The 24,026-nt window shown below is 37.8% G+C and overlaps 1 protein-coding gene across 1 annotated transcript in view; it reads right to left on the bottom strand.

Annotated features, from left to right (window-relative positions):
* ADGRV1 (adhesion G protein-coupled receptor V1) overlaps positions 1 to 24,026 on the bottom strand; it is a 542,977-nt gene that overhangs the window by 5,045 nt on the left and 513,906 nt on the right. Inside the window, exons 89-90 of the mRNA XM_068534844.1 lie at positions 8,639 to 8,830; positions 6,056 to 6,233 (exon numbers count right to left, since the gene is read on the bottom strand). Of these exons, the coding sequence (XP_068390945.1) occupies positions 6,056 to 6,233; positions 8,639 to 8,830 (370 nt within the window). The remainder of the gene's footprint in view (positions 1 to 6,055; positions 6,234 to 8,638; positions 8,831 to 24,026) is intronic.

Raw genomic sequence — 24,026 nt, 5'->3', positions numbered from 1 at the left:
CGTTGTGGTGCGGGTTCTTCCTTATGGTGTGCGGGCTTCTCTGTAGTTGTGGCGTGCAGGTTTTCTCTCTGTAGTTGTGGCATGCGGGTTTTCTCTCTGTAGTTGTGGCGTGGGCTCCAGGGCACGTGGGCTCTGTAGTTTGTGGCACGTGGGCTCTAGTTGAGGCGCGAGCTCAGTAGTTGTGGCATGTGGGCTTAATTGCCCCGCGGCATGTAGGAGCTTAGTTCCCTGACCAGGGATCGAACCCGTGTCCCCTGCATTGGAAGGCAGATCTTTACCACTGGACCACCAGGGAAGTCCCCCAACTGGACTTCTGACCCCAGACGTAGGGTGTTGTCTTTTACATCCTACAGCCTCTTATGGGGGCAGCTCTATTCGTGTGACTTCTCTGTCCCACAGGTTTCACGTGTTCATATTTGTCTATAGAATAAATTTCAAACTCCTTGGCATACATTCAAGCACGAACCTCCCTCACTCAATAGTTATGGTACAGTGAACACCCAGGTGTTACAGAAGACATTATGAATATTTAAAAGTGTTTTTAAACATAACAACAAATCGAACCCAACAAATAATTTATATCACATACTGAATTTAAATTCTGCCAGACACTGTGGTAGATTCTTCACATAGACAATCTCCAAACTTCATGAAAACTTACAATAAGAACACTTATTTGATGCGTTTCCCTGGTGGCACAGTGGTTAGGAATCCACCTGCCAATGCAGGGGACACGGGTTCGAGCCCTGGTCCGGGAAGATCCCACATGCCACGGAGCAACTAAGCCCGTGCACCACAACTACTGAGCCCGCATGACACAACTACTGAAGCCCGCGCGCCTCGAGCCTGTGCTCCGCAACAAGAGAAGCCACTGCAATGAGAAGCCCACGCACCGCAAGGAATAGTAGTCCCTGCTCACCGCAACTAGAGAAAGCCCGCATGCAGCAATGAAGACCCAATGCAGCCAAAAATAAATAAATTAAATATTTTTAAAGAAGAACATTTATTTGATAAATGAGGAAACTGAAAGGTTGAGTTCCTTACTGAAAGTCACACAGATAGTAGACTGCAGAGCTAGGATTCCAACACAGAGCTCTCTGAACCCTCTATGAGCCCACTCTTATTTTCTATGGCCTTTTAAAATGCGGCAGTGATACAAAGGTCATACTCCTTCATCTTCTCCTGAGGAAAAAAAAAATCTAAATCTTTCCAAATTTGGGCTTCCCTGGTGGTGCAGTGGTTAGCAATCTTCCTGCCAACGAAGGGGACACGGGTTCGAGCCCGGTCCAGGAGGATCCCACATGTTGCCACAGAGCAACTAAGCCCGTGCTCCACAACTACTGAGCCTGCGCTCTAGAGCCCATGCTCCACAACAAGAGAAGCCACCGCAAGGAGAAGCCCACTCACTGCAACGAAGAGTAGCTCCCGCTCACCGCAACTAGAGAAAGCCTGCATGCAGCAACAAAGACCCGACGCAGCCAAAAATAAAATAAAAAAATAAAAAAATAAAAAATAAATAAATTTATTAAAAAAAAAACTTTCCAAATTTTACTTTTCCACCTTGATGACCACCTAACTTTGTTTAGTACATTGGGCTGCAAAAGTTCTTGAAGTTAAATAAGTCATTGTAGTTTTATGTGATGTCTCTGAAAGAGAAATTTATGAGTCCTTTGAGGAGTTCATGAATTTGGACCTTGATTCTGAATGTTTTCATTTGTGTTCAAGGACTTATTTATTTTCTTCTGGCTGAAAAAGAAATCATTTAAAGGTTTCCAGTAGGGGACTTCCCTGATGGCGCAGTGGTTAAGAATCTGCCTGCCAATGAAGGGGACACGGGTTCGATCCCTGGTCCGGGAAGATCCCACGTGCCATGGAGCAACTAAGCCCGTGCGCCACAACTACTGAGCCTGCGCTCTAGAGCCCATGAGCTACAACTTCTGAGCCCACGTGCCACAACAAGAGAAGCCACTGCAGTGAGAAGCCTGCGCACCGCAACGAAGAGTAGTCCCCACTCGCCACAACTACAGAAAGCCCGTGCACAGCAACGAAGACCCAACGCAGCCAAAAATAAAAAAAACAAAACAAAAAAACAAACAAAAAGTTTCCGGTAGGGAAACGTTTACCATGACATTAGTGTCATTGGTCTGAGGTAAAATCAGGAAGTTAAGGGACTAAGGATGATGGAGAATCAGATTAGTCCCTCTGGGAGAAGCCCCTGTGGAAAAACACCCTGTTTCTAAGCCCAACAGGCTCCCAGTTTGACATTTTCTAGAATCTTGTCAGCTTTGGATCAACATAAAAATGCCAGTACTCAAAACACTTCTTGTTAGGGATGTAAACAGAGTACATGCCCCTCCATCCTGCACTCACACTCTGTGTGGGCTGAATCTGTTCTAGTTAGCTCACTACCTTCTCCTCTTCCCTAAATGGACGCTGTCCCAGGGTGACTGTTCTCATTCTCCCAAAGTCCTGGTTGGGGACACTGATGATACATTGGAGAGTTCTATTAAAATAACTAATAATAACCATGGCATCACTAGTCTAGAACTGAGTGTCTCATTTGCCTGTGGAGAGGCTGATGCATTTCAAGAACAACTAATTGAAAGATATGATGTCCTCTTTTTAGAGTGAAATGTGAATTTCTCATAGAAAGACAATTTATTTTAAAAATGAAAAAGGTCAATAGTGTTTTCCTTTGTGTCCCTTTTTTTTTTTTTTTTTTTTTTTTTCCTTTAAGGAATTCAATATGGCTAAAATTCAAATGGAAAAACAAGTCCATGACTGGCTTTGGGGCAAGGGCTTCTATTTTATACCAATTAAATGAATTTCAAACATAAAATATATTACATTAGGATAAAATTCTGTGTCTGGAGTAGACTGGTAATACAAGTTCAAAGAGAAAAGAGAATAGTGTAAAATCCCCAAATGTAAAAGAAAAGCTTTCTTGCATATATTTAAAATAAAATGAATAGCAGTGGGTATCAAATTGCTCTGGTACTTAGGCCCTTAAACCCTAAAATTTATAATACAATAGAAATGACATTGTTTGACTCTATTTAAACTTATGAAAACCTTCGGATGTTTATTTAGATATATGCAAAGGGTAACATAACTTTTCAAGTTTGTTTAGGGGTTCAAATGAAAAAGACTTGGAAGTCCCACTGTTCCCAGTAGTTGACTTGGAGTGGCCCACAGTTAAGGTGGACCTGAGATAGGTCAAGGTTTGCAAACTCAAACATCACAGGTGCCAGGGAGGCTCACATAAATCAGTGACACAGGTCTGGTGGGCACTGGACAAACTGAAGAGCTCATGTCCTGTCTAAAGGGGCAGCCATTACTCAGCTCCAATCAAGCAGTGTTGTGTTAGATTTTAAGCACTCTATTGGTAGATTTTTTTTTAAAGAAATTCTGGATTTTTATGGGATATCTCTAAATTTTAAAATTTTGCCACAAAAAACTGTTAAAGTGCAATGAAGGTCAAGTAAAACTCCCTGTTGGTCCACATCTGGCCTATGTATCAATTGTGAATTCCACTGTGGATGGAGTGGCAGGCGGACTGCTCCTTTGATTTGACCATATTGCATGATGGAAAGCATCTAGGGGGTGGTACTTGATTATTATCGGACCTTTTCTAAAAATAAAGGGGGCCAGTGTTACAGACTGCTATTGTGGTCTTTTAAAGTATTTACTTCCTGAAGAGTTTAGTGAACTCTAAGGAATGCTAAACTCAGTCTATAAGTAAGTAAGTCATTCCATACATTCCGGAATGGAATGTATTTAATACTTGTTATATATATATATAGGACCCAGATCTAACTTAATTACGTTGCAAGAATTCATTTTATGCTTCCAGTGCTGTAACATCAACTGACTGCATTGCAGTGCTGGGGACATAATCTACCCTGGGAACTATTTGTAATCTGAAAGCCCCCTTTCAGTCCTAGCTCGAATGAGCATTTTATACCGTTGTTCCTTCCTACTTCATGAAACTCTTCTCTCTAGTTTTCGTGCTGACCATGCTACAGTGTCCTCTGTGGGCCCCTCTTCTTTTTACGCTTAAACGTAGGTATTATCTTAGATGTTCTTCTTGTTCCTTTTCCTTTCTCGTGTTTTCCCTTCTTCCCTCTCCCTCCCTCACTTCTTTTCTTCTCCTCTCTTAGCTTCCACTCTTCCAGACTAAACTTATTCATCCCCATAGCTTCAAATGTAATCTCTGCATGATGCCTTTCAGACCATTACTTCCAACCCCGATCCCTCGCCAAAGATCCCAACTTGACTATTTAAGAGTCACCAGGCAGAATGATCAAATTATCCAAGTCTGAACTCATCAGTTTCCCCTTGAAAACAAATAAACAAGAAAATGCTCTATGTATGACCCCTCAGTCACCTAGCTGAGAAGCATGAGCCTTTGCTGACTGTCCTCAGTGTTTCCTCAGCATTTCTTGTCCTTTTTCTTTCCACTCCCCAGATTTGAGGCCTAAACCTTATTCCCTGGGACCACGGTAAACACCTCTCAGCCTTTCTGATTTTGCTTCTAAATTTATTCTTCAGACTTCCCTAAGAGTTATTTTGCCTCAAAACCAGTGGGAACACGTTGTGCCTCTCCTCAAAAACCTTGATGGCTGAGTTCTATAAAAATCCCATCCCTTAGCATGGCATCTGAAGAGCATTTTAATATCATGCAGGGTATCAGGAAGTCTTCTGCTCCCCCAAATGAATCTATCACTAAATGTATCCTGGAAGCCCCAAGTTAAATTAAGTGAAGTGGGTTTCTTTACTCCAGGACTTTTTAGAGCTGCTAAAATGCTCACGTGAATTATGAATCTCTGCAGTTTCCCAAATATACTTGGTCAGGGGATCATTTCACCAAGGATGTCTAGGAATATCCCAAGGAGGGTGCTTGCTGAAACCCAGTTGAGGAACTACAGTAACTTATTAACAATGCAGGTAAACTACTTTCTGGGCTTTTCTCCTGCTGCCTGGCTTTACTCACCCTCCATCCCAGCCACACTGCATGCTTCTTCTCCCCAAGCAGGTCATGCACCTGCAGCCCTGGGCTTTGGCTAATTCTATTCCTTCAATCTGCAATGCTTTCCTTCCACTCTTCACTTACTTAAGCTCTATATATCTTCAAGAATCAACTGAGCAGGTTTTAAAAAAAATTTCCTTGAATTCTCAATAATTAATAACTCTTTCCACTACTTATTTTACTCTTCTTTATGTCATGTTTATCTAATGTCTATTCCTCCAAGCAAACTCTAAGTTTCATTTTTCTTTCACTCATTCGTGAAATGAATTCATTCATTCATTCTCCAACAACATCTAAAAAAGGTTTACCAACTGCCAAGCACTGATCTGACGTGGGAATATATAAATAGTAGCATGCACTTTTGAATAACTATTTCAATAGGTTCATCTGAACACGGACACATCTTCTTGCATGTTTGTACATCTAGAAATGAAAAAGTTCACTGAACTTTTTCTAACAGTGACAGTTCAACATTTTTCTGAGGGAAAAAAGAAAAGAAAAAAGTTGCATATTTGATTTGAAAACAACTCTCCATCGGGGTCACAGGTTGAGTGGAGTTGAACATATAGGAAGAGCCAATGAAATACTATATATATGATGGCATTTTGAAAACTGTAGAACTATACGAGGCCCATTATGTTGCCTTTGCAAGTTTCTGCTCCAAAGATACTCCATAAGAAATTCTCTTTGGTAGGTCAGAGGCAAAACTCTCTCAGGGAGATCACTACCAGATTCTTATGACTCAGCAGTCTCTTGGTGTTCTAGCAAGATTCCAGTGCAGAGAGATTTACATCTAGTTAGAGTATGCCTTTTTCTTAAAAGCAAATTGTCAATTACTTTTAGGTTGTCTCATATTTGGTGCCAAGAACAAAATATCCTAGAATTCGGCTGGGATTAGGAATGGGTCATGAGAATTGGGATGTGGTACGGGTGACTGATTGTACTTTTGCAACTTCATGGGAAGAAGATAGAAATTGTAGCATAGCAAGAGTGCCTACTTCCAATGGGGTTTGTGGGTTCACATACCAGTTTTTAATGCAAATATCAAGTCATCAAACTCCTGCGACTCCTCATCGGCTATTAGTGACCCCTGGCCATATCCTCCAGAGGAAGGGAACGTGGCGCCATTTTGTGGGCTTGGCTTTAAGTCAGGGCTGGCCTGGCTGGCTTGTCGGAAGGATGCTCTCTCCCAGTCAGGTGGCACCTTTTTGGGTTGGGGTTGGGAGAAAAGGAAACCATAATATGAGTATATACATACTTACCCTGAAATCTATATGAGCTATTTATCTCTGCATCTCATTACAAAGACTAAGTGAAAGGGCTGTTGAACTGTTTAGAATTGACTTTAATTTTACCTTTGTTCCTTAGAAAAGTATGTCTCTCCGTGAGACAGTCTAATCTGGTGATGCTAAACAATTTCTCTACAAGGGTTACTTGTAGATTTCTAAGCTGTCATGCGTGGAAGAAGAGAATTATTTTTTAACCCAATCAATACGTTAAATTTTTTCATAGAATATGTGCAAAGAAAGCTGTTAAAAATATAAGAACTGGAGAAGAACCCTCCTAAATCTTCAAGATACAACATATAATTTTAAGTATAGTAGCTATTTATGAGGATATACTGAATTGAAAAGAAAAGCTCTTTGATAGAATGCTAAAGTCCTCCTTTTTAAAAATTAAATGACTAAAAAGATAGTTCTATCTTGAAATGAGTAAATATATTTGCTTCCCTTGTGGTTACTGGTAAATACCCCTTAATCCTTCCTTTCCTAATGCTTTCCCTTCTCTGCGTGGCTTTCTGGAATGTCTCTGCCAGCCCCTCCTTGACAGCTGGATCAAGGCCAATTGTAAGCCGCTGAGGAATGCAGAGCACACTTCAGGGTATGCCACTGCGCTCCACCCCCAGTGAACATTCAAGTAGTGGCTCAGGCCAGGAACTGAACTGTCACAGCTGCTGCCTCCCAATATAAGGTTCTCTGAGACACTGCGGGGATGCCTCGCACTGAGAAAAGTGATTTGAGGGCTGGAGAAATAAATCTGAGAGAACATGAAACCTTAAAAGATCTCACGAAGAAGCGGGACATCTGGAATAGCACTGTTCAACACAGTGATGGTTCAGTACAGTTCAGTATAGCACTGCGATGCCACAAATGTTTTAGATATTTGTTCTCCATTATGGTAGCTACCAGATACGTGTGGCTATGGAGCACTAGAACGTGGCCAGGGTGACTGATGAAGTGACTTTTAAACGTTATTTATATATTATATATATATATAAATATAATATATTATATTATATAATTATATGATATATTAATTAATATAGTAATAAAATAATATAATATTATATATTATAATAAATATAATATTTATGTCTCTGTTTAAATAATTCTGTTTAAATATCTCACCTACTTATCTCAATTGGAAATAAAATTGCTGGGTAGGGACTCAGTATGGATCGCTTAATATTTAGCACGCCTTGCTTCTCAGTAATTGTGGCTAGTTTAAATTTAAACAGACACACATGGCTAATGGTTAATGTACAGTCCCGATCTAGACAAATGCTAAACTGGGTAGCCAAGTAAAGAGACAAAAACCATTTTTTAAAAGATTTACTCCCACACTGCTGATCTTAAAAACATCCGTTTCTATTGTTATCACCTGGGATGCGAAAATAATTCAGTTCTAAGAGCTTACGGGATATAGAAATGGTACTAGATCGCTGAACACTTTAGGGTACTAAACACATATCAAGATTTTTAAATATGGTACTTTATTTGTGATCACTTACCTTAATTTTCACCTGACATGAATAAAATTACTTTCTAAATTAACATGGAAGACAAAAAAAATCACTGAGCAGGTAGATTATCTATTTACCTACTTAACTATCTATAAACTGTTTTCTTTTCAGACATATGCACTTTGATTTCCCGCCATTTTTCAGGATGCAAACACAAATACTGTCCCCCTTGGCTCTTTAATACAGAGACACTAACATGGGCTGTGTAAGGAATGGAAGGCAAGCACATCTCAGGCACTGCAGAAATTGTCAGGGACCTGTTTACCATCTCTTCCTGGACAAATGTCTTCAGGTATGTTTCAAAATACAAGCAGTGGTACCAATGCTATGGGTGGCACTACTGAGAGGTTGGTGGCAATGTGATTTAGACACAAGAACCCAAAATGACGTGGAGGGAGAACATTGGGAGGTTTATTTGTTTGTTGGGATTGAAGCAGTGGATTGGCATGAGTAAAGGAAGAGAGCTGTGAAAATATTTTCAGGAAGAAACAGTATTTGAAAAACCATTTCTGAAGCAGATTCAGTCACTGCCGTAACCAATTAGGAAGCTTTTGAAGAAAGAGCTCTGACTTCCCAGTACAAACTGCTGGTTAATAGAGCTCACAAAGCAAGGAGGAAAAAGAATCAGATAACAGACATGATACCATGGTAAGCAGAGCAAATACCAGAGATCAGAGAATGTCAGTAGGAAAAGGATTTAAAAGTTACATGGCACCATTTAACTTGTACTCCATAAAATGGAAAGGTTGTATATCAAAGAGTGAGAGAGAGAGAGACAGAGAAGGAGAAAGGGCAAGGGCAGGCACCTCCTCCATAGCACTGATCAGATTCTGGGTAGACTTGCTGATCTCCCCTCCAGCAGGAGGCATTCCACTCCCGGGTGTGAAGAAGGCTGTGCTGGGTCCTGGGTGTCCATTCACTTCCACTGTATAACTGGCCTTCATAGGGCAACACGTCTGGTTGTGCAGAATGAAATAAACCACAAAAACGTACAGTCCCTGCAAAAGAAGAGAACACTAGCATGTTAAAGGAAGTCCTGCTACCATAGCTAAAGAATAAACATGATTGTAAGCATAGCTGATTTTCTACAAGTGTTCTCCAAATGCTACCCAAAGCTGGGAATGACAGAACATGTTCGAAGTCTACCAACAGGCCACTGTAAATTTCTGAATATCACAAAAGTTCTTCAGTGTCATTTGAGAAAACTGCTCTCTCACTTAGAAGTCATTTTTTTCTTGGTTAGAACATCAGTAACTCTGAATCTAGCTCGACGAATACATGAAAACAGAATTGCAGAAGTATATCTGATTAGCTGTGTACATTTTGTTTTAGAGGGCAAACCTCTTGCCTTCTGAAAAATTACTGTCTTTCCCCCCCTATCTCACTTAGTCTCATTTATTTTTTCTTAGCAAAATGGTGAGTAATGCTCCAGCCACCTTGGAGACTCAGGGAAGGGCAGCCCTAATTAAGCCTTCTAATTCTGTTTAAATATCTCACCTACTTATCTCAGTTGGAAATAAAGTCGCTGGGTAGGGACTCAGTATGGATTGCTTAATATTTAGCATGCCTTGCTTCTCAGTAAACGTTACATGGGAACGACAAAGCTATCTTGTGCATTCTTAAACATCTGCAGGCCCTTTAAATTCTTTTGCAACCTAGTCAAACTCTTGACAATTGCTCTGCTTCCGTCACAGAGAGCAACTCACATTTTACAGTTGTGTTCCAGACACTGCCTACACTGGCTTTCCTTCATGATTTCTACAAGGGATCTACTGTATACTTCTAATGGTGCTTCTACAAAGCTTGGTAATTTTGACCTTTACACTCAGCCAATAAAATATGTTAAATTGTGCCTTTTGTGTCTGTTAATCCTGGTGTTTAAGTTTTGGAAGCAAATAAGAATCTCCTTAATTACTAAAATTCTTAAATTAATCCACAAAAATGAAAGCAAGACACTCAGCTTGTTAAAGAAGAAAAGGAGTTAATGTCAAGATCTTCATAAAACACAAATAAGTATGGTCATTTTTTTTTAAGTTTGCATTCTCCCATAGCTCCTAATATTTCTGGCAGTGTAGAAGCAGTAAAGCAAATAATATTGTGGGCTTAAAACTTGTATCTGCTGGTATAAATAGTAAAAAGTCTATTAGAAAATCCTCAAGGCACAAGAATTACAACTAACTTTTAATGTAAAATGAAATTAGAGGACAGTCTGCAAGGTAGGAATGCTAGCATTTGATCTCTGTTGCCATTTCTGGAATATTGTTATAAATTAGGCCTTTCTCCTCTTTCTACTGGAATGACCCCTTCCTCAGTTGGCATCCAGTCTATGTAATTAACAAATATGTTTTAAGATCAGTGGTTTACCTGCTAAAAATATTTTAAAATGTAATTACTCTAACCAACCATGATAAAAAATTAGTAACAGAAACATTCATTCCCTTTTGAATTGGGCTCGTTTTGGTTTTTTGGAAACAACATTAATATTCTAAATTAGGTAGGGTAAGTGAATTAGTTTCACGTGCAAATGATGTCATGTACATTAGCAGAAACAAATCTTCCTGAAAACACATACACATCCAAAATTTTTCTTGTACAAGTAATTTTTCACATGGGTATGACCTAATTATATTGGCCACAGACAAAACAGGAAAAAAATTAAACTGTCAGCCTTAAAAACTGTGAGAATGTCACCGATTTATTTCAGGATTTCTCTTAGCGTTACTAAGTGATAGGGTAAAAGCTGGATCAGGAAAAAAAAAAAGTCCTAAAAATCCATCTCCAAGGATTCATTTGTTAAAACAGCACTTCTCTCTTGTTTGTTTTTATATCTAGCCTTTTGTGTTTCAGAGAAGGAACTGTCTGCTGAAAATAACTTGCATGTGAAAACTGCATGTTTTTTTTTTCCTTAAAAGCATATTTACATATACAGTAAATATTTTGAATCTTTTAGATGTGTGCCAGGAAACATAAACACTGTTAAAATGGAAAGAAAAGAATGTTTAAATGCAGATTGTATGACATGTGCCTATGTCCAGCCCAGGCTGGGCGAATATAGAAAAAGGACCTTCATTATCCAAAGTACTCAGCTGTGGAGGTTTCTGACCTCAGAGTGAAAACAAGTCCCTATTCCAAACGCTGTATGTTAAATCTCAGGCTCTCCTTTGTATGATGTTCTGTAAAAGAATTTTAAGAGAGAATCTAGAATCTCAATTATTCAATCCAATCTGCAGACCACCCCTATGTGCACTGCCAGATAATGAGATGCAAGGATAGAACATTGGCTGCTACTCCCAAGTTGCTCACAAAGACAACAATATCCTACAAAATAATAGGTTAACTGTTCCAGAAGCAGGACGTATATAATTCATCTGTCCTTCCTTTTCCTTATTTAGTGAAAGCTTACAGAGAAGGAAATTCTTTCTGTGCATTGCTGTTTTGATTATTTTGTTGGGTCTCCTGCTACAATGATGAAAAATGCTTTCAAAAGTCTTTAGTTAGATTGTATCTGGATTGGCCAACCTTGGATTTCTTTTGATTCAGGAATTTAAACTTATTAGCAAACGTTCAGTGAGACACAAACGAGACCAAAATGATCTAAAGGAGTTAATAAATACTCTTAACATCTGAAGGAGCAAATAAGTACAGAAGATTTTGGCTGCTTACCTCAAAAATTTATGTTGGTTCCATATGAGGTGGGAAAGAATCAACACTGCCATTTGCCACATTTTCCCGAGAAGTGATGGCAGAGGAGAAGTGGGTAAAATGGGAAGCTGATTAAGCTGCCTATCTCTGAAGGAAGTGAAGTCTCAGGGCTTCATACTGATTTGGAGACCTCATCTGAGTATCCCCTCTGAGGACTAAGATACAGCCCTCAACTAAGAATAGTTAAGCTTCGCAGGACTTGTAAAAAGATCTCAGAGGAGGGTAAAACCAGGTATCAAACTGTAACTAAAGGCACAGTCTTAGGCAGCAGTCTTTTTTGTCTCTGCCTCTCCCATCCCATAATTTCTTCAGGTTACAGGAAAGTGGTTAAACTATCCAATGCATTAAATGAACCCATTTAACAGCTGCCCAGGCTCATTCCTTTAATTTTATCTGTCTCTAAATAAAGTGAAATATTAGTTCATTATTTTGTCTGCATTCTGAATGCTGGCCTGCATGCACAGCCAGTTGGAGCTAGTGTGACAGAACAGTGAGCATGGACACACCCACACAGCAAGAATTCTCAACAATCCTGACTTGAATGTGTTCAGCAACCTGACATATTGACTCCACGTGGCCTCTGTTTCTAATATTTATTTTAGATTCTGGCAAAGAGTTATTATATGTGATAAAAATATGCTGGTGATAGTGTCTCGCTAGCCATTAAAACACAAAGAATTGAATCAGTCTAGATATTAAAATATAAATGTGATAGTGGTATTAGCACTTAAATATTTGAGGAATAAGAAGCTGGAGACCTACAAGCAATGAGGGATTGGTTTTACAGACACCATATATCTCACGGATGCCATGAGAGTTGATGAACAACTGTGCTGTCAGTAGCTGGAACTGATTATGGATAAGGCATATCATGACTCAGAGAATTTGAAAATAAAGGAAGAGAGTTTGCTAATATAAAATTCCAATGAATTAAGACTAAAAAAAAAACCCAGAGAGATTAAAGGAATTAAAGAAGCTACTCCGTAAGAAAAATACTCAAGAACTGGAAATTGCTATCCTTGAAATAGGGAATCCAATGAATGTAACTGAAGATGAATAAAAACATATAATACTAACACAAGAAAAGTTTCCTGGAGAAAAAAAAAACCAAAACAAAAACTTAATCTGCAGATTGAAAGTATAATACCATGTACTCTGGAAATTTTGATACAGATTCTTTAATACCACATCATAGCCTTATTAGGTTTTTTTTTTTTTTTTTAAATTTTTAATTAATTAGTTAATTAATTACTTTATGGCTGTGTTGGGTCTTCGTTTCTGTGCTAGGGCTTTCTCTAGTTGCGGCGAGCGGGGGCCACTCTTCATCGCGGTGCGCGGGCCTCTCACTGCCGCGGCCTCTCTTGTTGCGGAGCACAGGCTCCAGACGCGCAGGCTCAGTAGTTGTGGCTCACGGGCTTAGTTGCTCCGCGGCATGTGGGATCTTCCCGGACCAGGGCTCGAACCCGTGTCCCCTGCATTGGCAGGCAGATTCTCAACCACTGCGCCACCAGGGAAGCCCCAGGTTTTAAACTTTAAGAGATTCCAGTGGGAAAAAAAACGAATCTCTTAATAAGTGGTAAATTTTATGCTGCCTTCAGACTTCTTTACATCAACTTTTAGTGTTAAATGATAATGGAGGGACTTCCCTGGTGGTCCAGTGGTTGGGACTTCACCTTCCAATGCAGTGGGTGCTGGTTCGGTCCCTGGTCCGGGAGCTAAGATCCCACATGCCTTGGGGCCAAAAAACCAAAACATAAAAAAGAGAAGCTATATTGTAACAAACTCAATAAAGTCTTAAGAAAAAAAAGGTCCACATCAAAAAAAAAAAAATCTTTAAAAAAAAAGACAATGGAGCAATATCTACTTAGTTCTGTGGGAGAAAGTGGTCCAAGAATATTATACCCAGCCAATATAGCATTTGAAATTACCAAACATAAAAATAATACTGGGAATGCAGCATTAATAAATTTTCTCAGGGAAAAAAACTTACAACCCAAACTACATGATAATAAAATATAACTAACAAAGAGATGAATTGTCCATACCAAGGAAAAAACAGAATTCAGTAATGATGATGGTAAAAGGATCACGTAAAAGGACCTGCATCTGTGCATTTAGATACAGGACCAATCTTAAAAAAATTATCAGAATTACAGTTATAGATTCAAATGTAAATGTTAAGTCTAGACAATGTAAAAAGTATAATATTAACCAAAAAAAATACTTAAGGTTGGGAAGAGTGAAAATGGGAGGAGCTCTGAATATTGATGATTTTATCATCTTTTATAGTATGTAGTCAACTGACACTATAAAATTGAAACACCTAGCTCATAAAAAACAGTGATTCCAATCCTTTACTGTATTTATAATTTCTTTTCTTAAGAGAGACCTTTATCTTTCTTGTGATGATTAGTATATCTTTTGCAGTGTAGAAGCATTTTTTGCTATTCAACAATTATTTCTCTTCCATTTTAGTTTTTCTTGTGACAAATTCAAATAAATTGAAATTAAATTTTTTATTGGGTGGGCCAAAAGGTTCATTTGGTTTTTTCCATAAGACGGCTCTAGTAGCACTTAGTTGTCTTTAACTTCATTTGAGACAACTTTGTTAGACTGTATGTGACAGCTGTCATATCAGCATGCATTTAAAAAAAGAAAACAAAATTGGTGAATTTTTGTGTAGCCATTTTAATATTGAAGATGGAAGAAAAAACGCAACATTTTTGACATATTATGCTTTATTACTTCAAGAAAGGTAAAAACGCAACTGAAACACGCAAACGGATTTGTGCAGTGTGTGGAGAAGGTGCTGAAAGTGTTAAAAGTGGTTTGCAAAGTTCGTGCTGGAGATTTCTTGCTGGACGACGCTCCATGTTTGGGGAGACCAGTTGAAGTTGATAGCGATCAAATCGAAACAATAATTGAGAACAATCAACATTATATAATAACACGGGAGATAGACGACATACTCAAAATATCCAAATCAAGCGCTGAAAACCATTTGCACTAGCTTGGTTATGTGAATCGCTTTGATGTTTGGATTCCACATAAGTTAAACGAAAAAAACCTTCTTGACCATATTTCCGCATGCGATTCTGTACTGAAACGTAATGAAAACATTCCGTTTTTAAAACAAATTGTGATGGGCGATGAAAAGTGGATACTGTACAGCAATGTGGAACGGAAGAGATCGTGGGGCAAGCGAAGTGAACCACCACCAACCACACCAAAGGCTGTTCTTCATCCAAAGAAGGTGATGTTGTGTATATGGTGGGATTGGAAGGGAGTCCTCTATTATGAGCTCCTTCCGGAAAACCAAATGATTAATTCCAAAAAGTACCGCTCCCAATTAGACCAACTGAAAGCGGCACCTGACGAAAGGCGTCCAGAATTAGTCAACAGAAAACGCATAATCTTCCATCAGGATAACACAAGACCGCATGTTTCTTTGATGACCAGGCAAAAACTTACAACTTGGCTGGGAAGTTCTGATTCATCTGCCGTATTCACCAGACACTGCACCTTCGGATTTCCATTTATTTTGGTCTTTACAAAATTCTCTTAATGGAAAAAATTTCCATTCCCTGGAAGACTGTAAAAGGCACCTGGAACAGTTCTTTGCTCAAAAAGATAAAAAGTTTTGGAATTATGAAGTTGCCTGAAAAATGGCAGACGGTAGTGGAACAAAAGAGTGAATACATTGTTCAATAAAGTTCTTGGTGAAAATGAAAAATGTGTCTTTTATTTTTACTTAAAAAACCGAAGGCACTTTTTGGCCCACCCAATATATTATAGCAACTATAATATGGTCACATTATTTAAATTTTATTTATAATTAGGCATCCAATCATATTTAGTATGTCTAGAAAGATGCCTGAAATGATGTTCACTTAATGTTGTTATTTTTACTTTAAAATAGTCAATAGTCTTTGAGACAAAATGACATACATATGTATAAAGTAGGAATGTTTTGTTAAATGATCCTTTATATTTAATGACCTACTCTTTCTGGTGTTCGCCACTAATTTCCATATAATTGGATTTCTCTTATATCATTTCCCTTTCCCTTCAACCTGCATAAGTGCTTTTTAGCATTTCTTAAAGCTCAGATTTTTTGAAAATAATTCTTTCAGCTTTTGCCTGCAAATGTCTTTACTGCACCTTCCTGTTAGAGGGATATTTTCACCAGATGTAGATTTCTAGGTTAACAGGTTTTGTTTTCTCGTTTGTTACAGGACTTTAAAGATGTCATTCCATTGTCTTCTGGTTTCCAGAGTTTCTGATGAGAATGGTATTAATTTTTATCATTATTTTCTTGAATACAATGTTCCCTTCACATCCCCAAGCTGCCCTCATGATTTCCTACTCAGATTTTCAAGAGTTTGACTATGATATGCCTAGGCATATTTTTCTTTGCTTGGGATTCTCTAAGCTGTTTGGATCTGTGGTTTGTACTAACAAATTTGGAAAATTCCTGTCCATCATTATAGCCACCCAATAGTTATGAGGATTACTTACGAAGTTTGAAGTGACTTTAAAAGTTTTTAATCTTTATATTTTTATTATTTGTTTCAATTCTTTACAATTAATATTTATTTTTCCAAAAATAATAATGATTAAAAAAAAGTCTAAGCAAATTTGTCAGTATATTAGTAATAAAGGGAACATGGACACAGGGACCGTTTATTAATGCTGTTTTTCTTTTCTATGTTTTTAAAACTTTGAAGCACAAAGATATTAAAATAATAGGAATATTGTTTTTGGAGACCCAGGGAAAATGTGCAATTTCAAAATCTCCAGGTGTATGCTAATTCTGTTATGAAAAATAGTTAAGAAATAGGCAGTGTAATCCTACAAATGGCCTAATCAAAACCACCTATCTTTTGGATAGCCTAAGAAAGAGCACAAAACAATGCAGGATAAAGGACTTAGAGGAATGAAATCTTCATTAAAATTAGGCTTTTTTTTTTTTTCAACTCAAAAATTACAAATTTGGGATTACAAAAAGAATATCTTTCATTAAATTGTAACCTCCTAGAAAGCAAGAGATTATGTCCAGTTAGCTCATTGTTGTATTTTTTAGTTTATAGCATGGTCCCTGGCACACAGGAGGAGCTTAGGAAATATCTGTTAAATAAGAAATTCTGGTGTTTATGTTTCATCAGTGGGAGAGAGTACGATGGAGTGGGGACAGGCAAGTGTTCGTTTTAGTCCTCTAATTTTCTCCCTGTAGTTAGGTAATTTGGTAGTTGCTCAATAAAATTTTGTTTTGGCTCAGTCTCTGTGTTTTATACATTACATGTGCCAAGACTCTCATGGGAGAGTGAAGCATCCACTCTTGGCTGGGCCTCTGCTCTTCTGGGTCTGTGCCCCTCTGGTGGTAGGCTTGTTTGGTGCTGAATCCCCAGGTGACTTCCTGGCTGTCTCTGCCTTCTCTGCTGGGACTGGGTTTGCATACTGCTGCTGCTTCTTCTTGTGACTACTTCTCCTTACAGGGCTTCACAGCTTCTGCTTTTGTTCTCCCCTTGGTAGACACCCCTGTGAAGTCTCTGTGATTTCTTGTTTTTGGCTTCACATAGCTCTTGGGCTGCTGACCTACGTACTGCTGTTTTGCATCGCCAGTGACTTAGCAGCAAAGACAATGGATGTTATGCCAATGACAGAACTGAAAAGACAAATGCAGTATATGCATTTGTACATTTTTTTCAGGTGTGAGAAAAGTAGGAATTTCATTTTTCATTGCTTCATATTTTTTGAACTGCTCTTATTTTTCACAGTTTAAGTTGCTTTTGTTAATGTTCTTATTTACAATAAAAATCTTCAATCTAACATGTGCATTAAATATACAGGGAAAGGAAACAAGTGAGTCATCTTGATGGCCATTGGTTATCAGTGCAATTGTAACATTTAGAACTCTTTGGGAATAATTATCACCCAACTGCTCTTAAAAATATTTGGATGGGATCGGTAATTACCTAGTGTTCACCATGGGTTATGTCAAGTTCTTCTAAAATTTCTTATTAATTTAAGGACACGATTTATTCAGAACAAGGAGACTCAACAGAAGTTCAGTTAACTTAGTCTGCTGGCTTCAGACATGTCTGTGACTGAAATATCTGGGTAGCAGGGCTTCACTTTCAAGGTCGGGGCTTTGAAAGATGTCTATTCTAAATATTGTAAGTCCTAGGAGCAACAATTCTATGTGTTTTTTTTTTTTATCATAAATATCGAGAGCATAGACAAGATATTTTTTCTTTTATACAACTAAAGTTTCTATCTGCAATTTAAGAACATATTTCTCTGTGTGTCACTTATGGACAGGAGAAACATTTAGTCAGTCTTTTTCGAGATTAATACTCATGAATCAAAAGACAATTATCAGGTTATGCCTCAGCAATTTCATCTCCAGATGGTATGGTCCCTTTTCCTTCAGCTTTTCCTCTTGAACCTTGTTCTACAGGACTTCATCACAGAGACTCTCAATGTTCTTTATGCTTCTGTTAAGTTTCAAAGCATGGAGTGCTAATCAGTCATGATACTACTTATCAGGAGCCAGACTATTTTTGACAAGATAGAAGGAACTGAAAATTAAGTTTTTTTTTTTTAAGTTACAACAACACAAACCCCTGACCCCACCAACACCCTGCTTTGAGAGTTCCTAGGTAAGAAAATTTTCAGAAGTACAAATTGAGTTGGTGGTAGGATTGAGGGGCAGAGAAGGCTGGAAGTGGTCATGACAGTACTGGGATGGAACTAAATAATGGAGAAGAGGTTTGGAATCTGAGGATAATTTTTTTTAAAGGTTTTAATAAAAAGTGGGGAAGAGATTCAAGTTGGATTAAACTTTGAATGTGAAAAAAGTTTTTAACTGAAATTACAAAAATGCCAAATTGTACCATGACTATTTATTTAAATATTGTTATATTTATAAGTACTTAAAAAATAATTTGAACCATTTTTGGTTTACTCTTGAGAAATCTCTGCCACAGGCACTGGAAATACCTAGAGTCTGTAGAATAATATTAATAATAATAATAACAATGACAATAATAAAATAAAAATAATATTAATAATAATAATAACAATGACAATAATAAAATAAAGTGAGTTGTTTCCTTGTCCTCTGGGGTGGTTTTCCTATGCAGAAGAGATTATTCAAAAGTTTACTATTAGTTTTGTCTAACAGTAAAAAGTCTGCAGTGTGTCCAACAAACTATGGTAATGGGTCAAATCGGCCCACTGCCAATTTGTACACTTATAGAAAATCACCAAGATGTATTCTTTAAATATCTTATAATTTCATTTGTCAATTATACCTCAATAAAGCTGAAAAAAAAAAGCGCCCAATAATAATAAAAAGGACAAACTACTGATACACATAACAACATGAATGAATCTCAAACTCAGTATGCTGGGTAAAAAAAGCCAGACATAAAGGAGTACCCACTGTATGATTCTATTTATACAAAGTTCTAGAAACTACAAATTAATATACAGTGACAGAAAGCAGATCAGTAGTTGCCTGGCTATGGAAGCAAACGGAGGGATGTTCTGCAAGGGGGCCTGGGGAATCTTTTGGGGGTGATGGAAATGTCCTGTATCTTGACTGTGGTTTCATGAGTGTGTAACCACCTGTTTTTTTTTAAAAGCTGAAGAACACACAAGAGTTTTGAATTTGTTGTTTTAATAAAGTGAACACTAATCTTTTAAACCAAGGGTCAGCAAACTTTTTTCTTGAAGGGAGTCACATAGTAAATATTTTAGACTTAGCAGGGCATATGGTCTCTGTCGAAACTACGCTGAAATTTGAATTTCATACAATTTTCACATGTCACAAAATATCATTCTCCTTTCTATTTTTTCCAGCATTTATAAATGAAAAAACCATTCTTAACCCTATAAGAACTTTTTAACATAGTTTTGGTCAGCACCCTTTAAATTGCCTTTTCTAAAGGCCTTAAAAATTTAGCATTCAGATATCTGTTAACAACTCTATGGATTAATCTTAATTGTTTGTGCAGTGATAGGAGACCAAAGAATAATGTTGGTGATGACGAAAAGGGAAAATTAAATGACCCAGTGCCAATAAAAATAAGAGACGAGAAGGGATCATTTTGTTGTGGAAACTAAATTACATACCATCCATGCTGAAGTGAAAATAAGATTACTGTAAGTACTAGACAGGAGATAGGAGAAAAGGCAAGGTTAGAGACGTAAGTGTGCAAATAGCTGTGCAGTGGTAAAAGCTGAAGCCATATGGTATACGATTTTTTTAAGGAAGACACTATGTAGAGGAAAATGCTGAGTGCTCAGGATTCGGCACAGCTGGAGAACACGAACAGGAAGAGGAACAAGTGAAGTAAACAAGGAACGACCGACTGGTCAAGCAGGTCAGATGAGAGAACAGCCACAGTTCGCTATATCAGGGACCCCAAGAGAAGACTCTGTTCCAGGAGAGTGAGGTGGTCCACATCTGCACAAACAGACATTAAGAAGAAGCGAAAGGAGGCATTTCTTCACTGCAGATGTAACTGATATCTTTGGGAAAAACACAACCAGATCACTCCCTAACCTAAGGGTAGCTTTTCCTTGATAGCACTATATATTATATATTGCAGTCTATTGTCACCCCCATCAAGAGAGCAATGAGAAGAGACTGAAATACATAATACACAGAGTTGTCAAGAAAAACGTACCCTTAGGCTACGGAATGATCTGACGCACGACATGAGATCAGCCAGTTTGATAACTACATGCTGACACTGGATGGGGGGTTTTCCTCCTTCCACCTCATCTACTTCATTCATTATTATTCTTAGAGCAAAAGACTATACAGCACAGAGTTTAATTCCTTTAAACTACAAACTTCAGGCATTCCATCTGAAGATACTCAATGAACGTTGAATATTTCACATTTTCTACGATGGGTGTGCCTGCCTGCCAATATTAAGTCAACTCTGATACCAAGGTCCCTTTGGGAGATGCCCAATTTTTGTACTTTTGACTTATTCCTGTCCCACAGGTTGCTGAAGGCGGACAGTCAGCCAATGACATATAACTACTGGGCTTCTACATCTTTTATATTGCTTTTGAAAGGAAAAAAATCTAGTAAGGTTTTAAGAAATTATTCGTTTCATCATAACATGGTTAATCAAATATCAAAGGTGATCTAAATGGCCTTGTTTTAGAAACATTCTTGGACGAGTCAATTCCAAAATAAGGATACAGTCCATGTAGACTTTTATAGAAATCTGGAACTCAACATCCTATGATTTGCTGTACTGAAACTCACAGGTTATAAATCATGCACTGAGGAGACAGAAAGAGATTTCTTATTATAACTGGCAAAACTGGAAAATTCTGAGACATCTCACCAGCAGATAAAAACTCTGAGTTACCACACTTCTGGGACTCTTTGCATTTATAGATTTGAGATAATATAGCACGTAAACAGAAATCAATAATAATCCTAGATATTAAGAACCAGATTACATATTATCGAAATATTATTTGTTATTATTTTCAAATACTCTTTTCTGATGATTAATGAGCTACTTAATAGGGAGAAATCATTTAGTATCTTTTTATTGCAATTTTCTAGTCAGTGAAACAAGGACACTAAGATATCTCTAGGAATGCTGTATGGAATAATTAATTTACTAACAAAACTCTAAAAATGTATGGATATTTTAATTTTAAAGAGCAAAAGTTTAAAGCAGCCCAAGTTCAATTGTTAACATTTATTGCAGAAGGGGGAAGAAGAAAAGAAAATACAGAGAAGCCAACCCCCCTGCACCCCAAATTTATACCAGATCTTAACACTCAGAAATAACCACTCTATCTTGTCTATGAACTTTCTTAAAACTACAATTTCTAGAGAGGGTTTATTTTCCCAACCTGTTAATTATGTAAGGGCACGTTTTTATATGTAAGCATTTTTTTGGGTAAAAGAGCTGAAGGTTGGATTTACAATTGGGTGATAGCTGAAGAAACCTCAGATCTTGGTTTGCCTGGGATAGTCCCGGTTTGCTTGGGATTCCTGGTTTAGCCTGCTGTCTCAGCATTTTTATTAACATCACCCCCTTTCACTCAAGTGTCAATGACAGTGAATTATATGGCAATTTAGTAGGGCTAGATAGGGCTCAAGAAGGGTCCTGCATTGTGGAAGAAATCCTATTTGAAACAGCAGAGCTATTGAGTATATCCTAATAAAAATCCAGATTCTAACCAGCCCTCTTTACGTAAGGATGGTCTGCAATTTAAATTCTCTCCTAACACTCTTCAACTCATTCATTAAGTTAATACATAATAGCTGAGTGTCCACCAAGAAGTGCACTTAGGTTCCACACAGGCAGTGGACAGACAGGCTCAGTGCTTTCTCGAGTATTTCATGCCCAGTCTCATGGTTCAACGCTTGGAGCTCCACCAGGAGTTCCTCTGCTTCCTAAATCTCAGATCGCTGCCTGAGGGGGAAATAAGTGAAGTGGAAGATGGGTCCAGTGACTGGCCTTACCTAAATTTGGGGATTCTCTTCCAAATATTTTATCTTTCTTCAGCAAAATAATGTTGTATACTATTCTTTGAAAAGTTTTTGAGGGTCTAGTATAGGAAAATTCTGTGATTCATAAAATAATATAAAAGATGTGGTATCTGTTTCAAAGAGTTTACACTAGAGTTAAAAATATGAGGCATATAAATTAATTAAGTCCTGTGGCCTAAAATGCCTCCTACGATGCAGGTCCACACTCCCAAACTTCTTTCACAACAGAATTTTTCAACTTTGTGATAGTCGGTAAGTTTCATATGTGGGCATGTATTATCTCTTGTGATGAAAGTCAAAGGAAAAAAAGATTTAGTTTCATGTATTGATTCCATAGCCAATATTTCAGAACACAATTTATATATATGTTATACTGGTAGTAAAAGATAAATTTTTTAGTTAGTGCTTCTTTTAATGACCATGACCTTAAGTCAATCAATTAACTTCTTTTTTTTAAAAAAAAAGAACATTTTAAACAGAGCATTTCTCTTCCTTAGACCAAAACAAGTATACCAATCAGCAAAGTGGGTATTATATTGTTTTATATTTGGAGTCCAAGAACACTATGTATTATCTTCTACTCTTTTAGGAAGCGGAGTGTTTAATTCTTACGACTGATAATTTAACAAAAACTCTAAATAAGGATTTTATTCTAGCCTTAAACTTAATTTTCTTGACTGGTTATAATCATTCTCTTGTGGAGAATGGGATTTAAAGTCATATATCTTGGAATTTAATGTGTAATAGGTAGTATTAGTAAATAAGTATAATTATATACTAATTAGTATAATTAGTATACGTTGCTTTGCTATTTGCTAAATACTGTTATATTGAGCTACATTTTATATGAACCTCAGTTTCTTCATCTATAAAATGGGAATCAATAACTTTTACCTCAATGGATTATTTTAAGGCTCAGATAAAAGAAATGTAAGGTATATTGGTAAGCTGTAAATCTGCTTTATAAATATAAGGTGATATTGTTTTTATGCTAAAAGGATTTGCACAAAGTTAGTCTCATCCTCAACCTGGTTGGCTTCTTTCTTTGTATAGCACATTCCTACCAGTTGAGGTGGCCCGCCACAAGGTTGTGTTCCGAGAAATAACGTAACACTGTAAAGCTAAGCAGGCTCTTGGTGGTTGAATATTTTACATGGCTAAGAACCACTTCTTTCCCAGAACTGGTAGAGAATACAAACCACGGTGCTGTTCTGCCTTAGTGCGATTACAAATACAAGTCTTGACCATCTTCCATAAGGCATGGGCATCAGTTTCTTCACTGATACGGTTTATTCTTTATTGAGTCATTTCACAAAAACGTGAAGGTAGTGGGGAAGTGTTAATGCTTCAGTGGTTCCCAGTACCTTCAGAGTATACAATTTGTAACTTGGCTAATAAAGCCTTCCACAGTTTGGTCCTGTCTGTCGCCACTCCCTGCCTCAGACTCCACACTCCGGGCAAAATGAACCACCAGGAACTTTCAATTCCTCCAAATGTGCTGTACTTTTTCTCAGCTTTGCCCTGTGGACTTGCTGTTCTCTCTGCTCCCTCCTCCTCCCCTAGCCTGGCTAAGGCTTTAAGTAAGTATCAGCTTCCTCCAGGACACTGAGATGCTTCTTTGGCCACCCCACCACTCCATTCTGGGTTAGGTAACCCAACACTCCGTCCCACACCCTGGGCATCACTGCCATAAGCACAGCACAGCACCCTGTGAAGACCAAGTTCTTCATAAATCTTTGTTGAGTGGGTGAGTGAATATATGAAGTTCCCCCCCCAAATCTGTATTATCTGGGTCCTTGAAAAATAAGGGCAAGAAAAACCAGGATCCCACTACGAACAGCATTGATGCCTTAAGGGCTTACTCTTAACTAAGAAATGGGTATAGTTGTACCATCTATGCCATTTCTTTACTACACCTTCCCAGAAACTCTAGAAGACAAAGTGGGGTGATC

Source organism: Eschrichtius robustus, chromosome 2 (assembly GCF_028021215.1).
Source record: "Eschrichtius robustus isolate mEscRob2 chromosome 2, mEscRob2.pri, whole genome shotgun sequence".
In the NCBI taxonomy this organism is placed as follows: Eukaryota; Metazoa; Chordata; class Mammalia; order Artiodactyla; family Eschrichtiidae; genus Eschrichtius; species Eschrichtius robustus.
This window is presented reverse-complemented; position numbering and strand designations above follow the sequence as displayed.